Here is a 16,738-nt window from a genome sequence, read left to right as displayed (position 1 = left end):
GTCTCCACCTGGTTGTTTTGGCATACATCCTTCTCCAGTTTGAATTAACCTGGTTTTTCTAATTTTGGAATTACTTGATGGCTATGGGGAAATTTTAGATTTAGAAAATCAGAACACATTGTAACTGAAAGTTGTGAGAATTTGATTTTTATTTATTTTTATTTTCCCTCCTGGAAAAGGTGGTCATTGTGTTCTGAAGAAAGGAGCAATTGGCTCAAGGGTTTAGAATATTCTAGCTCTGTAGCTTTGAACATCTTCATTCTGCTTGTAGTTCTGCATACTTGAAACACTTTAAGGATTTTACGGAATGCACTTGATCCAAATATTCAGCAATAGTCATTTTATTGTTATTATATTGTCATTATAGATTGCCAAGGCCCAGCAGAGCTGACTGAAACCCGGCTTCAGCTAGGCTGGTGGCTTTCCTAATGGCTGCACCTAGATCTAGATCTCTAGTGACCTTTGTTTTGCAGTTCACAGGACAGTGAATCATTTCTGTCATTTAGCTTTGTCAGAGGCAACCAATTAACAGCTCCAGAAATGTCATTTCCTTCAGTGGATCTCTGCACCACACACCTGCTGGCCAGAACCGCTCTCTGCTGTACTTCTGCCAAATTCCCTTACGTTTGTTTTCTCCTCCTCAGTGTCCCCTCTTCTAGTGATTGGTTTCGGTAGAACCTGGTTCAATGTCTTTTCAAAGAATGAATGAAAACTTTACAAAATAATGAGTAAAATGTAAGTTAAGCAAAAGGGCATTAAAGCAATTTAATTATGACATTAATAAATAATGATAAAACAATTTCATTATAATAACTAATTAAAAATCAAACAATCGTATCAAACTTTTCTTTGGGAGCAGCTGATTGAACATATCTAAAATGAGAAAAGGAAGTTTTAAATCTGCTTGTATGAGATCATCCATGATTGTTTTTCTTTTTCTTTCTTTCTTTTTTTTTTTTTTTTCCGAGACAGGGTTTCTCTGTAGCTTTGGAGCCTGGCCTGGAACTAGCTCTTGTAGACCAGGCTGGCCCCAAACTCCCAGAGATCCGCCTGCCTCTGCCTCCCGAGTGCTGGGATTAAAGGCGTGCGCCACCGCCCGGCTCATGGTTGTTTTTCTAAGTTAATAGTTTATATTATAAATATTTTATATATGGAGGAAGGATTTTTTTACTTAAATTACTTAATTTCTAGGCCACATGAAAATAAAACCTACCTTGCTGTTGGGAGCATGAAGACCATAGTGCTGAATGTGTCCGTGTTCAATGCTGGCGATGATGCGTATGAAACGACCCTGAGCATCCAACTCCCCACAGGCCTTTACTTCATTAAGATCTTAGACCTGGTAAGTGCTAGAAACCACAATAGTAGAGTGCAGCACTCGAGTTCAAAACAAATTTAAGGACCATATTTACTCCACTGATTTAGTATAAACAACTGACGTTTTCATCTTAACGTTTCCACGTCCCTGAGTCTCCCGGTTATTTTGAGATGTTCTTTGTGCCCTGGCTCTGAGATACAAGTTCCTTGGAGAGAACTCCTTGAGTACCACTACTTCATCCCCGCCACGGTTTTAAGATGCTAATGATGCTCATCTTGGAGCATCCTCCATGCTAAGGAACCCAGAATTCCTGCTCTCCGTTCTAAGTGGAGGGTCTCAGCCTTCACCGAGTTCTTCTGAACTCTCAGCCGTCCTCAGTCCTGAAATCCCCTTTTCAAGTCGGGTTCTGGAGTATGTATAGATCTTAGGTTACCAAAGCCCTGAGATTATTGCCACTGTATCCACCAGTGAAGTACTGGTAAGGTGGAGCTTGCACAGAGAAGTCTTCAGCACACTTGCCTCGAGATCTCTCTGCCCTCCAGCCAGTCAACCCCAGAGAACTTTCATCTTTTTAAAGTAGCTCTTTACCCCTCTTTCTAGACCACAGAACAGCTACTTCAGAGAGGAGGAAAAGTTCTAGGTACTCAGAACCTATACTTTGATATATTGCTATTATGATTATCTTACTACAATTAAACACTTTAAACACATTTCATATATATCAGAAGGAAATTCGGACCTTTTGGCTTCCTTGTTCCCTAATGTTTCAAAGAAGTTCCTCTGAGAGAAAGTGGGAAACATGAGAGCTCACACCCAGGGGCTGTTTATGGGGAACTCACATGGGCATAAGTATATGCATATAGTTTATATATACACATCTGTATTATCTGTTATAATTCTACATATTATTTCCAAGCTAAGTAGAAAATTGTTTCCTAAAAATAGTTTTAAAAGCCACCCCTAAACATGTTATAAATGTCTAATTCTCTTTGTCCCCCAATTGTTTTGTTTTTATTTTTTCCTTTAGGAAGAGAAACAAATAAACTGTGAAGTGACTGAGAGCTCTGGCCTCGTGAAACTCGCCTGCAGCCTTGGTTACATATATGTGGATCGTCTCTCAAGGGTAAGCATTTAGTGTTTGTGATTTTTATTTGCTAATAGGAATGTGTTTTTCTACCTTCTACCTTCATGTTGCATTAAAAATGTATTTTTAAATGAGCTTAACTGTGGAACTAAGTGTGACCAAAGCGTCCTGGAGTCTGTGAGCCTGTGTTTATCTTCGTAGCGATGCTCATTGTTTGGGGGTGAGATGGGGGTGAGCGGGGAACCTGTTTATGTCAAGACAGGCAAGAAAATGTGTCAATCAGAATGCGCCTCGCCTGTTCACTCTTTTCCAACACCCCCACCCCCACCCCAGGTGGCCCTGTCTGCCAGGCATGTTACCTCTGCTATACAAAAAAGGTGTTTTTGGCAAGAGTCCTCAACCAAGTTGTTAAAGCTTTCCTAATGGTGTCCGTCTGGGCCTGCCAGTCTTTACATTTAGAGCAGGCTTTGTTTCTGGAAGTGAGGCATGGAAACGCTGCTGTGTCCAACCCAACCGCTTCTGGGTCTTGCTACCGAGGGAAGGGTGGAGCTTCTGCCACATGTAGAATCTTACATTCTGTTTTCCTCGAGAAACAAAATCTATTAAGAGAAATGAAAAATACTCAATCTGTAAAAATGTATTTTAGCATAAAAACTGGGTCTTTCCCTCTGCTTTCCAGACAGATATTAGCTTTCTCCTGGACGTGAGCTCACTCAGCAGGGCAGATGAGGACCTCAGCATCACCGTGCACGCCTCCTGGTATGGTTCAGTGTGCAAGAAATAACTGTTACACGGGACAAGTCACATTCTGGAGATGGCTTTCAGGGATCCATGAAGTCATGTTCTGTTGTCTATAAATGGCAACAGTGTAAATAATGAGAGCGGTTTCTGCCAAACTTGTCCTAAAATGTCCTGTTATCATTTCTCGTTTGCTTTCCTCGATGCTCCTAAACAGCCCCCTATTAAGCCTGCACAGTATGCAGTCTGTGCTCTCTGAGGCTGAGTTCTCATACCGTTTTCTGTTTCTACAGTGAAAACGAAGAAGAAGACAGACTGAAGGACAACAAAGTGACATTAGCGATTCCTCTAAGATATGAAGTTGCTCTGACGGTTCACGGGTAAGTAGAGACAGAGGCCTCTGGGTTAGAGAGGATTCCCCTGCTGGCTCTTTCTTTGTATTAATGAAAGGCATGTGTTTAAACACATCTACATGGGAAAGATACTGTGTCTCCATGATTGCCTCTGAGTGCAGTTGCTTGATTGGTGATTATTTTAATCCACTCTGTAATCAGCTCTGATGCTACATCAAACTCATGGCCAGCTGCTCGAGATTTTGTACTGGAAGAGCCCCAATAAGCTCTCAGCGTGCCACGGTCATCCCCCCGTGTGCAACCAATGGGCACAGAGTTCCATAGGGTGCAGCTAATGGCATGGTACGCAGTGGCCATAGTGGGGGAGACACAAAGGACTGGGCACTTAGCTCAACTGCCACTCTCCAGAGACCACGTCTACCTGTGTGGCAAATGACTAAGAAATGAGAGAGCCGGCTGGGAGGTGCTCCTGTCTATTCCTGAACCCCAAGAGTGCTCCTCAGTTAGAATCCTGGGGCCAGCTTTACTGTTTTCTTGTGGTTTTAGCCATTTCTGAGTGGAGTCTTCTGTGGTTCAAAGTGTACGGCTACAGAATGAAAGAGGGGAGTAACAAAACCTTCAGTGACTCCACTGGCAGTTTCTCAAGCTCTTAGTCTGTGTCTTGAACGTTTTGGTTGTTTTAGAGACAATTTCTCTCTGTGTGGTCTAGACTGGCCTGCGATTGGTGCAGATCAGAAGGATGTCCTTGAGGCTTTGGCCATCATCCTGATCATCACATTTGGCTTTGTGTCCTGAATGTCAGCTCTATACCCAAGAACCAGCACGCCCAATAGCCACTATACTACGTGCATTTAACTTTTTATTTTATGCAATGTGTTTTGATCATATTCCTCTATCAATTCCTCTCCCTAACTCCACCCAGATCCACTCTCCCTCCTGCCCAAAACAGCCCCAAATTCATGTCGTTAGAAAAAAAAAAACCCACAAGCTCTAATTTACGCTGCCCATGTATTCCTGAGTATGGGGCCATCCAAAAGTATGATCAACCTACCCGAGCCACACACACAAAGAATACTAACTCTGTCTGCAGAAATCCTTAGCTGTCCACAGCTTTTTAGTTACGGATGTGGACTCACGGGCTGCTTCCTTCTTGGTGGTAGATGTGTGAATTCATTTTTAAAACACTAGAAGATATGAATTAACAGAATAAAATGGGCAAATTAATTTTATTGATTGCTCTAATTATAAAGCATCCCTCTATCATTTTAACCATGCATGAAGCAGGCACCCAACCACATAAAATGTCACTTTCTCTAACTGATGGAACTGAGTACCAGTTCTATGAAGGAGGGAGAACGTGGTCCTTCCCATAGAAGGCAGCAGTGAGAGTCAGCGGGGCAGCAAACGGAAGCTGATTCCTGTCTCCTAGCATCTAGCACCCATGCTGTTTCTCACTTTTCCACATGACGAGCACCTCCAGTTCCACTGGTCACATGCTGGTATTTGGGACAACGACAACAAGTATTAAACTGCCCAAGTGTGTGTTGTCCGATTGTTTCTAACACCTTTCCAGGAGGCAGGACTCCTAATTTCAAATACATAGAATTAGCTGCAGAATGTTAGGGCCTTGTGGAGCAAGGACCTCCCCAGAACACTTTCTCAGTGGTGGTTATACTCAGCAGACATTTGGCTAATTGTAGATTAAAAAGTTAAAAAAAAATTCTAGCAAAAATTTATTTTTTCATGTAAGTTGGTGTTTGCCTTGTTCCCAGAATTTTGAGGTTCAGTCAGCCGTTGAGAACTAAAGAACAGGTTAGATGGCGCTACCACACCCGAGGGAAAGTTACAGCTTCAGCTCAAGCTTTCCAAACGTGCACAGATCATTTTAGGGCTGAAAAGGTGCAAATGGGCAGCAAGCCAGCAGGCATGGCGAAGGCAAGGACATAGACTGGTTAGCACAGGCATGGCCCCTTGGGACAGAGCACTCAGCCTCCCAGTTTCATCAGTTCCTAGAGCTTTTATCTGACCAAGAAACCAAAAGGATTCTGTGTTGCTTTTAAATGTGCTATATTCCATCTCTAAAGCCGGACTGTATGGCCCCTCATTCAAAAGACAATACGTTCAAGCTGACCTTGTTCCCGGCAGGTTCGTGAACCCAACTTCATTTGTATACGGATCAAGTGAAGAAAATGAGCCAGAAACATGCATGACGGAGAAGCTGAACTTCACATTTCATGTAAGCAAAGCTGGGTTTTGTTGACGTTTGTAACATATGGGAAGGAAGAAGGACTGGCCGTAAGCCTTGCTCGGAGGGATTCCTGTCCCCTCTATCCCTCAGCTTCAGTGACTCAGCCCCTTCCTCTTAGGCTAATGTTGCTTTTCTCACTTTGCTTGTTACAAATTTTCTTTCTAAGATGTGTGTACTCCTGGAGCAGGCAGAGGTTAGGGTCTCCTGAACTTTCTGAAGTTACTTCCAGGCAGAAAAGCCAAGGGGAAACATGGCTGTGAGTAAATTAGGAAATACATAGTTGGTTCAGGCTCTTTAACCAGGCCAACATTACCAAGTAATGGGAGCATTTACCTTGCCTTCTCTAGGATCAACGTGCTTAGCCTGCCATCCAGGTTTCATGATTAGGATAAGCTTCATCAGTATTGAATCATCCTTTTTTGTTCAAAAAATGTTATCATATAGAAGTATTATACTAATACGAAACTCAGTCTTGAAAATTTAGTTAAGCAGAAAGTTTGGCTGGTCACAGATGTTTAAGAGGTAGTGTCTACAGAAATATTTGACTTAATCAGAAGCACTGTCTGAGCAGTATAGCAGTGTACAGAATGCAAGTCTTGGATTGCATCGTGAAATGTCACTGCTTGGTTACCAGATATGACGGTAAAGTGAAAAGCAGGCATAGATAGGTTGGAGGGGCTATTTGAACTGATAAAACTGGAAAAAAAAATATGGTTGTTTGCTTTAGTGTTTATCTGCCAACCAAACATCCTCCACTTTGGCTAATAATTCTGCATTTATAATTATGAAAAAGACTTTTAAATTATTTTCTTTTTCAGGTTATAAACACCGGCATTAGCATGGCTCCAAATGTTAGTGTAGAAATAATGGTACCCAATTCTTTTCTCCCTCAAACGGATAAGTTGTTCAACATTTTGGACGTCCAGGTAAAAAGATGTTCCCTTTGTCTAACCTCTATTTTGAGTCTTAAATCCGAACCCTTTATCCTAAGGAGTGTTATGAAGATGGACACTCCTGTTCACTTCAGCACCACTTGATGCTGTGAATTCTGTATGCACTCGCTGAGAGGACCTTGGATATAGTACATTTCGTCAGGACTGCAGCCCAGAGGTGACACTTACGTGTCATACACAATCAGAAAACCTGGTTCTTCCATCTTGATAAACTGTTTTACATTATCTCTTTGGAACATGAGCCTGTGGAGACACAGTTAACAGAATGCTACATGAAGCTTGAAGCCACCACTGTAGCAAGAACAGGAAGGGAAGCCCTCTTTAAGGAAACATTTGAGTCGGTTCTTAAGTCAAGTTTCTGTGTTCGTTCATGAGATTTCCTCTAGGTATTAAGCAATAGCAATCCCCAGCAAAGCCTATGTAAGGAGTTTGGGGAAAAAAAAACTTTTAAAAATGTACTTGAATTCCAGATTTAGATGCTGGGATGTGTAATTGTAGCATATTTTATTCTGTAAAACTAACTTAGGCTAGTGGTCACCTGCCATTTTTCTTCCCCTTTTTAGTAAGGAATAGACCATGTTGTTAGCTAGGACTGACCAGCTATAATTTGTTTGGGGCTTGGTGTGTAGACTTGCCAAGAGATTTACTATTTTGTCAAATATACTTTCACAATTTTGGAGATGCTTAATGCATTTTAGTAAAAATCAATTGAAACTTTTAAAGTCAAGTTATGTCAGCTCTCTCTAAAGAGACATGATTTTGGTTTTCTGGCTTTAGGCGACTACAGGGCAATGCCATTATAAACATTATGGAAGAGAGTGTACATCAGAACAGCAAAACGGCGTAGCGGAGACCTTGACAGACATAGTCAAATTCTTATCAAAGACAGACAAGAGACTCTTGGTAAGTTTCCATTTTTCAGATATACAAAGAACTAAAACATTTAAAACCAAGTTCACTGGGTGTTTGAGTGGCTAGCGAAGTGATGACGAATACAAGCTTAGGCGATATTCCCACTAGGAAGGAACAGGCACCATGTAGCGCTGAGAGGGACCCAAAGTTAAGTATGTGTAATAGGGTTTCATTACCCAACAGGTGAACCCAGACATTACACCTGAGCCTTTCTGACATCTAGTCGCCTGGGCAGCCATATTGATAGCAAGAGATTCTCATTCTCTCCATTTTAGTGACTTTAAGAGAAACCGGTGAAGTTTTTGAGACAAAAACCAGAGCGTGTAACGTAGGGAGACTCTAATTGAGAATCTTCCTTTTCATCCCATCACAGAAGGTTTAGTTACTAAGAATGGTAGAAGCAGATGTTACACTTTATTATAATTTATAAAACAAAAATTGCTTGTTTTATTGAAAGCAAGATGGGTTTTAAATGCTACGGAGGGAAGATGTTTATAAAACAGACGGTTTTCTGAAGGCCACTAAGGTTATTTAAAAATACTCTATCATATTCTCATGTTCAGTTGTGTGAGTGTCCATGAAAGTATGTCCTGTATGAGAGGTCAGAGGACAACTTGCACAAGTTTCTCTTCGACCATCCTGTAGGTTCTGGAGATTTGTTGTTGCTTTTGGATTTTTTAAAAACCATCTTTTCTCATTTTACATACCAATCCCAGTTCCCACTCCCTCCCTCCACCATATCAGAGAGGATAAGGCTTCTCATGGGAAGTCAACAAAGTCTAGCCCATAACTTTGAGAAAGAACCAAGGCCCTCCACCCTGTATCTAGGTTGAACAAGGTGTATCCCTCTAGAGAGAATGGGCTCCAAAGAGCCAGTTCAAACACCATGGATTAATCCTGGTCCCACAGACTGTCCAAGCCTCACAACTATTACCCACATTCAAAGGACCTAGTTTGGTCCTACAGAGTCGGTCCAGAGTCAGTGAGCTCTCACTAGCTCAGGTCAGCTGTTTCTGTGAGTATCCCCATCACGGTCTTGACCCCTTTGCCCCTATTATTGCTATTCCCTCTCTTCAACTCGTCTCTGGCAGCTTGGCCCAGTTCTTCGCTGTGGATCTCTGCATCTGCTTCCACCAGTTGCTGGATGAAGGTTCTATTAGGACAATTAGTACCCTCTCCACTTCTGTTTAAGGTCTTAGCAGGGATCATCCTTGTGGATTCCTGGGAATTTCCCTGGTGCCAGGTTTCACACTAGCCCCATAATGGCTCTCTCAAGATATCTCTTTCCTTGGTTTCCCTTTCTGTCCTTCCCCCATCTTAGCCATCCCATTCCTTCATGTTTTCCTCCTCCCTTCCCTTCTTTTCTCCTCTTCCTCTTCCCCATGTTCCCAATTTTGTCAGGAGATCTTGTCTATTTTTCTTTACCAGGGGGATCCTTGTAGGTCTCTCTTAGGGTTCTCCTTGTTACCTAGCTTCTCTGGGGTTGTGGACGGTAGGCTGGTTATCCTTTATGTCTAATCTCTCCACTTATGAGTACAAACCATGTTTGTTGGTCTGGGTTACCTCACTCAGGATGGTTTCTTTTCTGATTCCATCCATTAGTCTACAAATTTCAAGATGTCATTGGTTTTTGTTTTTACCACTGAGTAGAACTCCGTGGTGGAAATGTATCACATTTTCTTTATCCATTCTTCAGTTGAGGAGCATCTCGGTTGTTTCCAGGTTCTGGCTATTATGAATAATACTACTATGAACATGGATGAGCAAATGTTGTTGTGGTATGAGAGTGAATCCTTTGGGTATATGCTCAAGAGTGGTATTGCTGGGTCTTGAGGTAGATTCCCAATTTTTTTGAGAAACTGCCATACTGATTTCCAAAGTGACTGTACAAGTTTGCACTCTCACCAGCAATGGAGAAGTGTTCCCCTTACTCTGCATCCTCTCCAGCATAAGCTGTCATTGGTGTTTGATTTTTAGCCATTCTGACTGGTGTAAGGTGGTATCTCAGAATCATTTTGATTTGCATTTCTCTGATGGCTAAAGATGTTGAGCAGCAATTCCTAAAGTGTCTTTCAGTCATTTGAAATTCTTCTGTTGAAAATTATGTTTAGATCTGTACCCCAATTTTTAATGTCTAGTTTCTTGAGTTCTTTGTATATTTTGGAGATCAGTTTTCTGTCTGATGTGGGGTTGAAGATCTTTACCCATTCTGTAGGCTTCTGTTTTATCTGGTTGACTGTGTCCTTTTCCTTACAGAAGCTTCTATTTTAGGAGGTACCATTTATTAACTGTTGCTCTCAGTGTCTGTGCTACTGGGGTTATATTTAGGAAGTGGTCTCTTGTGCCCACTTTGTCTTCTATGAGGTTCAATGTGGCTGCATTGAGGTTGAAGTGTTTGATTCATTTGAACTTGAGTTTTGTGCATGGGACTAGATATGGATCTATTTGCATTCTTCTACATGTTGACATCCAGTTATGCCAGCACCATTTGCTGAACTTCTGACCACCTGATTTTTGACAAAGAAGCTAAAATTATACAATGGTTCTGGGATTTTGAACCCAGGTTTTCAGGCTTGGCAGCAAGTACTTTAAGCGTGCCACAAAGTGACTCAGCAGCAGGTCAAAGAGATTTTTAACCTATGTGAGGTAGGTTTTTAAAATTCATGCTTTAAATTTTTTGAGAATACAAGTGTGTTGCAGTGCATGCAAGGTGTTCAGAAAGAAACCACAGGGGTTGGCTCTCACCTTCTACCTTGTTTGAGACTATCTGCCCCTTGGAACTTCTTCCATCTCTACCTGCCATCTTGTGGTAGAGACACAAGTGGGATTAGAGGTACATACAGTCTCCCCCAGTTTTGCACAGGATTGGGGGATTCGAATTCTTATTAATCCTTATGCTTCATGGCAGGCATTCTATTCACTGAGTCGTCTTCTCCAGCTGTTCATCTTTCAAACGTAGAAAATTTTAATGCAGTGCTTTTACATTCTTTTCAAGTATTGCATGAAAGCTGATCTACACTGTTTAGATTTCTTATGCAACTTCGGGAAAATGGAAAGTGGGAAGGAAGCCAGCGTTCACATCCAGCTGGAAGGTCGGCCATCCATCTTGGAAATGGTGAGTCTGAAATCAGACGCATAACGTTGTGATGTAGAGCTACAAACTTGGTCATTTTCACATAGACGGGTTAATATGGAAACAACAAACTCCAGAGAGAAAAATGCAGCTTGGGAAGAAAGCCCAAACCTCATTACATCAAGGGACAGAGATAAACTGTGGATCACTAGGTTCGGGTTAGAAAGGATGCCACTCCCTACTAATTAAGTAAACAGAGGAACTTGACTCCCTTTTGGTTCATGTAACCTTAAATCGTCCTTTAGAAGATAATGTGTAAAAACTAAAACCAAGAAGTGAGATTAAAATTTGATTTCAAAGAAAAGAAAACTGAAACATCAAAATGTAGCGGCTAAACCTGGGTGTAGTGGCTCTGCCTGCAAGCCCAACACTTGAGAGGTGAAGGCAGGAGGATTACAAGCTTGAGATTATCAGATACATAATGAGTTCAAGGCCCTTTTACACCACATGAGACTCAGCCTCAAAAATAACTATCAACTATAGCATAATTTGGTAACAAAATAACATTTTGAAAATAAACTTTAAAACTTCAAGTTAAAAGAGTATGTTTTGTGAAGAGCTACTAGATGACAGGAGAAAACCTGCCGCATTTTTTTTCCATTTCCCCATCTGGCCAGTGGCCACTATAGCTAAGACGAGCCAATAGAGGTGCAGATTGGGACAAATTTTGTTCCTATTCAGTAGCATGTTTGAGATGACCACACAGTGGTCAAGGGGTATTCCATCAAACAGTGGAAGGAGAGACAGACGCTCAGCCATCTCAACTTCAGATATTCCTTAAAGTCCCAGGACTAGCAGCAAGCCATTCAGCCTTGGTAGCTGCTTCTCATAAGCCCAAGTTTCTCTTGGCACAACTGACATGGCGGACAGAAATGCCTTCCCTGTCAGGCTGTCATACACACTGCAGGGCATTTAGTAGTGCCATACGTACCAGGCAGTTCCCAACACTGTTCCCATCCCTACAGTCAAAGGTATCTCTACACACTATATTACTGCCCGTGGAGAATCAGTCCTCCTGTTGAAAGAAGGCTCTAGGTCTAGGTGAGGTTTTGTATTTCTAGTTCTATAGATGTCAAATAACCTTTACCTAGTAGACTTTAGCATTTTGGGGTGATAGACCTCCTTAAGAATATAGAGACTAGGACCAAGGTATAGCTCAAATGGGGGAGTGCTTGCCTAGCATGCACAAAGCTGTGGACTCAATCCGCAGCACTGGCAGAAACTGGGTATGTGGTACTTCACATTGATAATTCCAGCACTTAAGATCAGTAAGATTAGAAATTCAAGGTCATTCTCAGCAACCATGGCGAGCTGAATGTCAACCTGGCTACGTGAGATCGTGAGATACTGTTTCAAAAAAAAAAATAAGCTTGGCAAAATCGCTCAGTGGTTGAAGCCCTTCCATCAATCATGCTGGCCTAAGTTTGATGACCAGGAACCACATGGTAGGAAAACCCACCTCCACCAAGTCGTCATCTACCTCCACATGTGTATCAAAGCAAATACATGGTATTACTTTTTTAAATTATATCTAAATACTATAATTACTTCCATACATGTGCAAATATATATATATTAAATATATTCATAAAACCTACAAAGTCCATTCACAGATCCCCAAGCTTTATGGATTCTTTTACAGACTCCCTACTTGAAATAATAAAGCTCAGAATTCACCCATAGATGATTATGCACATGGGTTTTATTATTAGAGTGGGATGTTGTCACTGAGACACTAAGTAGGATGCATGGACTTTATTCCGAAGCAAATGAAAGGCAAGCCTGAGCAAATGGTTACCAGATCAAGAAGGCTTGTGTGGGGGTAAAATTTAATATTACTGAGAAAACTATATTGATCACTAATAACTTACTGCACACTATAACCTGGGGAAAATATTTAAATCAAGTGATTTGCAACATAGCCACACTTAATTAAAGGGAACCCATGAAATAGTCATACCTTTGAGTCCAAAGGAAGCCATTATAGTTCAGTAAGTTACAGAAATTCTAGATAGCCAAGGTGGCATTTATATTGACCTGTCTGCATGGAATAAAACTATGACTCAAGCTCTGTTGATTATCTGATTTCAAAACAGGATGACACTTCATCACTCAAGTTTGAAATCAGAGCAACAGCTTTTCCAGAGCCGCACCCAAAAGTTATTGAGCTGAATAAGGAGGAGAAGGTTGCCCACGTAAGTTCACCCTCTTAGAGGCTGCGTGAGAACTGTGTGGAAAACAGTCTGAGGGAACTCAGAAGGAGTGCCTTTGGGGGATCCGAGTAAGGAGTCAGCATGTGGCCAGGTCATAGAGGACTTTCAACACTTTACCTGCTTTCCACAACTGATGGGAAGAAGAGCCCTAGAGCCGTTCTGCTCACAAGGACTGAGACTAGGTACAGGACAGGATGGGGAGTTCCCGTCTCTGTTGCTGTCTGGAGGCTTTTAAGGGAAACTCAGCACTGCTCTGAGTATGTATTTGCTCTGTTGTGCAGGTTCTCCTGGAAGGGCTCCATCATCAAAGACCCAAACGGCATCTTACCATCGTGATTATTACCAGCAGCTTGCTGCTGGGACTTATCGTACTTTTATTAATTTCATGTGTTATGTGGAAGGTAATCCTTTAATAATTATTAATTTCTTGTGTTATATAGACAGTCCACCTTTAATGATTACCAATAATTAAATTACTCAGAATACCTCTATTGTATCAAAGCCAATTAGGTTGAGTATATACTCTTCTTGTTTTTAATCTCTAGATGAATGTTTAATACTGATCTAAGATTTATTCTAAGAGTCCATTTGGAATACATATAATGTTGAAGACCAATATTGCTGTGGTGTGTCTATATCACTGACAAGCCCAGGGTTAACCCTGCACGTCCTACACTGATTACCACCTTTACAACTGTCTTTGCAGCCTGTGGAACGTGGGGCAAAGTTTTAAAAGTATTCTACACTGATTAGACATTTGATGTGAATATTATGGGTTCGGAATTATACACTTGTTATCTGATCTGTTTTCAGGCTGGGTTCTTTAAAAGACAGTACAAATCTATTCTACAAGAAGAAAATAGGAGAGACAGCTGGAGTTATGTCAACAGCAAGGGTGACGATGACTAATGACTCTTCAATGGAGAGCAATGAACAAAGACCTCAGGTAGGTGGGGAAAGACCCTGCTCATGAGACCCATGGTAATCTTTTTTTACACGTACTTCTGATCTTGTAACGTACTATGTCTTAATGCAGGGAAAATCTCCAAGAAAGAAAATACACAAAGGTTGCTTTCCAGCAGTCAAAAGTAGAGAAAAACACTAAAGCTATTGACTTACTCAAGAAAAGGGAACTTCGAAGGCCAATTGAAAGAAACTCCAGATTTAGCCAAGCAGACTTAAAAGGAACTGTCTTTAAAAGAGACATGGACTACACGGGCTCACGAAGGTGAGATAAATGCCACAGAAAGGGCACTTGTGGGTTTCAAATACACTTGAGACATTTTCAAAATATGATAACCTTTGAAGCCACTTAGACTCTTTAAAGAACTGTTTCCAGAGGTTTCTGATGGATAAATCATTTTAAAACAGTGGAATTAAAACATTGGAAGATTGTCATTGCTGTACGTCATCCCTGCGCTGTCTCCCTGTGGCCTTTTTATTCGGCAGATGTGAGTTTTAATTGCCTGGTGCACAACATCCATGCAGTGCAGGATGGCTTCTGGACAAGTGTGGATTCTGCATAAGTGGTCAGCTGTGGACTCTTCTTTTTATGTATATACACTTTTCTAAGAGATACAATTACCACTCACCTCTTCTTTTATCATCAAGAGCATCCAGGAATATATTTTTCTATTTTCTATTTGTAAAACCAGTTCTTAAAGATTGTCTTCTCATTACTGATCATAACATCACACCTTTAGCTGTTATAACATGAACCATTACTCACTGGTGATTTCAAACTGCAAAGAAGGGCAAGGGAGCCGATATGTCATAAAACGTTCACTGTTTCAAATGAAACAAACATGAATACCTGCCACGATGTTGTTGTTTTCCTTGTTCTGTTGAAACATGCAGTAACCAGGGCTGTAAAAAAGCATTGCTATAGAGACGGAACAGCAAGTAACTGGTGAAGTTTGTATGCAAGAACGGTATGTGATCCACCCTCCATGAGATATGTACATTCGATGCTATGAAAAAGTGAACTGTCTTCTACCTGGGTTTTTACATAACCATTTTTGTATTTTTTATCCCATACACATGGTCTGATAAATATTTCTCATCTGGATCTATTATGCGTAAGAAAGCTATGGCCAGATTTTGAACATGGATAGGATAAAAGTGGCAGCCTTTGCTGTTAAGAAGAAAGATTGTTTTACAGGAAATCCCTGCTGCCAGCTGGCCCTTCCTCAGGTTTCCCGATTCATGACAGTTGCCTGCTCACAGGCCCGCGGTCTGTGGCTGAAAAACAAGGGTGTGCTGGAGTTTTGGAGCTATGAAACTTGAGTACAAAACATCAACTCCGGGTGCACATGCACAAAAAACATTTAATTAAATGTTTGTAAAGATTTTTTATAAAAATGGCATATATTGATGATTTTCTCATACAAATACAAGTAGTTACTCATGAAGGTGTCAGTTTTAATCCATGAAAATCGGTGTCAGTTTAGACCTACCTTTTCAAGGGATGGTCTCTGAGGAAATGAAGATCTGGATCATTGCACTGAAAGCTGAGTGCTGTGACGCCCCACCCCCACCTTTCAGGTACAAAGGAACACAGCTACCTCCTGGGCCAGGTTTCTGCCCAGTTAGAAAGATACTTTATGTATATGTTTAAATAAAACTTACTGTAAACTTAGAATTTTACCTGTATAATAACCTTAAAAGTCTTGTTACTTCCAAAGATGCCATTATGGACTTGGGTTGGGGAGCAATAGCCTAAGTGGAAAAAACTTTTTTTTAATTAAGTTGCTGTTCATGGTTATATGACTAGCTCCCTGTGGAGTTGGAAATTTCATAAAACCTGTATTTTATCAGGCTACAGGAAATCATTAAAAATTAATAACAAGAATTGTCTTCAATAATATTGATATAGCAGGATGTTTATATTAGATCCAACAAATGCCTTTCAAATATCAGAATTTGATTATTCATTGATTTCATATTTTTATCTTGATTTTCAAACACTTACTATGACATTTTCATTCAAAAATTCATTTCCTATTTGTGTATATATTGCATACCAGATTCCTTCATAATATATTTATACTTCATATAAATTTCTTCTATATGAAATTACATGCTACTTTAGAATCATTTGTTTCTTCCAGGCTTCCTCCATAAAGCCTGATCAGTCTTGGGTGCAGTCTGTAAAAAATAACATAAAATTGATCATTTCATTTACCTGCTGCTGTTATTTTCCACACACCTGATGTGTGTGGTACATAGAGCACAGGTGAACAACACAAAAGCCTACGTTTAAAGCAGGACCAAAACTCCATCTGTGACCATTCCAGAACCTTTGTGATCACCTTTCCTGCCTGACTGGTGTTCTCCAGTATTTCTGTGAAGAGTCAGTTGTTTGAGAACACCCCATCTGGGGGTGCCCCCCCACATCAGCCTGCAAAAAGGCATAAGGCTTGCTAGGATAGAGTGTGGGTTCCTATCCATCACTCCCTCTTGGCAATATGTACAATGAGGCTAATTCTTTTGCCGAACTTGACAAAAGCCCCCATTACTTTATATGCTGACTTGAATAAAAAAAAAAGGACTTGATTAAAAAGCAATGTTCAACAGTATTACAGTATTTCAGCCCAATTTGGGGAAGGGGGCTAGAAGCTATGAAACTGTATTTTCAAAAGGCTTAAGACTACCCTAAGATGAGGAATGTAAACTGTAAGCAAATTATTTGTATATCTCATGCAAAATAACGATTTGCTATGCTGGTACAAAATACTCCTATTTGTATTTTTCGAAGGGTATGCATGTCTTTTTACAGTTTGTTAC

At 40.8% G+C, this 16,738-nt stretch overlaps 2 protein-coding genes across 3 annotated transcripts in view; one reads left to right on the top strand and one right to left on the bottom strand.

The window, feature by feature from the left end:
- The window catches only part of Itga4 (integrin subunit alpha 4), a 68,998-nt gene extending 53,764 nt beyond the window's left edge, over nt 1–15,234 (top strand). For both annotated transcript variants that reach the window (XM_057755418.1, XM_057755419.1), the window contains 11 exons: nt 1,192–1,342; nt 2,346–2,441; nt 3,082–3,161; nt 3,434–3,520; nt 5,639–5,729; nt 6,560–6,667; nt 7,472–7,597; nt 10,602–10,721; nt 12,836–12,934; nt 13,234–13,353; nt 13,766–15,234. In XM_057755418.1, the coding sequence (XP_057611401.1) occupies nt 1,192–1,342; nt 2,346–2,441; nt 3,082–3,161; nt 3,434–3,520; nt 5,639–5,729; nt 6,560–6,667; nt 7,472–7,597; nt 10,602–10,721; nt 12,836–12,934; nt 13,234–13,353; nt 13,766–13,861 (1,174 nt within the window). In that variant the 3' untranslated portion in view covers nt 13,862–15,234. The remainder of the gene's footprint in view (nt 1–1,191; nt 1,343–2,345; nt 2,442–3,081; nt 3,162–3,433; nt 3,521–5,638; nt 5,730–6,559; nt 6,668–7,471; nt 7,598–10,601; nt 10,722–12,835; nt 12,935–13,233; nt 13,354–13,765) is intronic.
- A 25-nt stretch (nt 15,235–15,259) lies between these two features.
- Nucleotides 15,260–16,738, bottom strand: part of Cerkl (ceramide kinase like) — an 85,405-nt gene continuing 83,926 nt past the window's right edge. Inside the window, exon 13 of the mRNA XM_057755420.1 lies at nt 15,260–16,099. Coding sequence (XP_057611403.1) covers nt 16,018–16,099 — 82 coding nt within the window. The 3' untranslated portion in view covers nt 15,260–16,017. The remainder of the gene's footprint in view (nt 16,100–16,738) is intronic.

Source organism: Chionomys nivalis, chromosome 22, assembly GCF_950005125.1.
Source record: "Chionomys nivalis chromosome 22, mChiNiv1.1, whole genome shotgun sequence".
In the NCBI taxonomy this organism is placed as follows: Eukaryota; Metazoa; Chordata; class Mammalia; order Rodentia; family Cricetidae; genus Chionomys; species Chionomys nivalis.
This window is presented reverse-complemented; position numbering and strand designations above follow the sequence as displayed.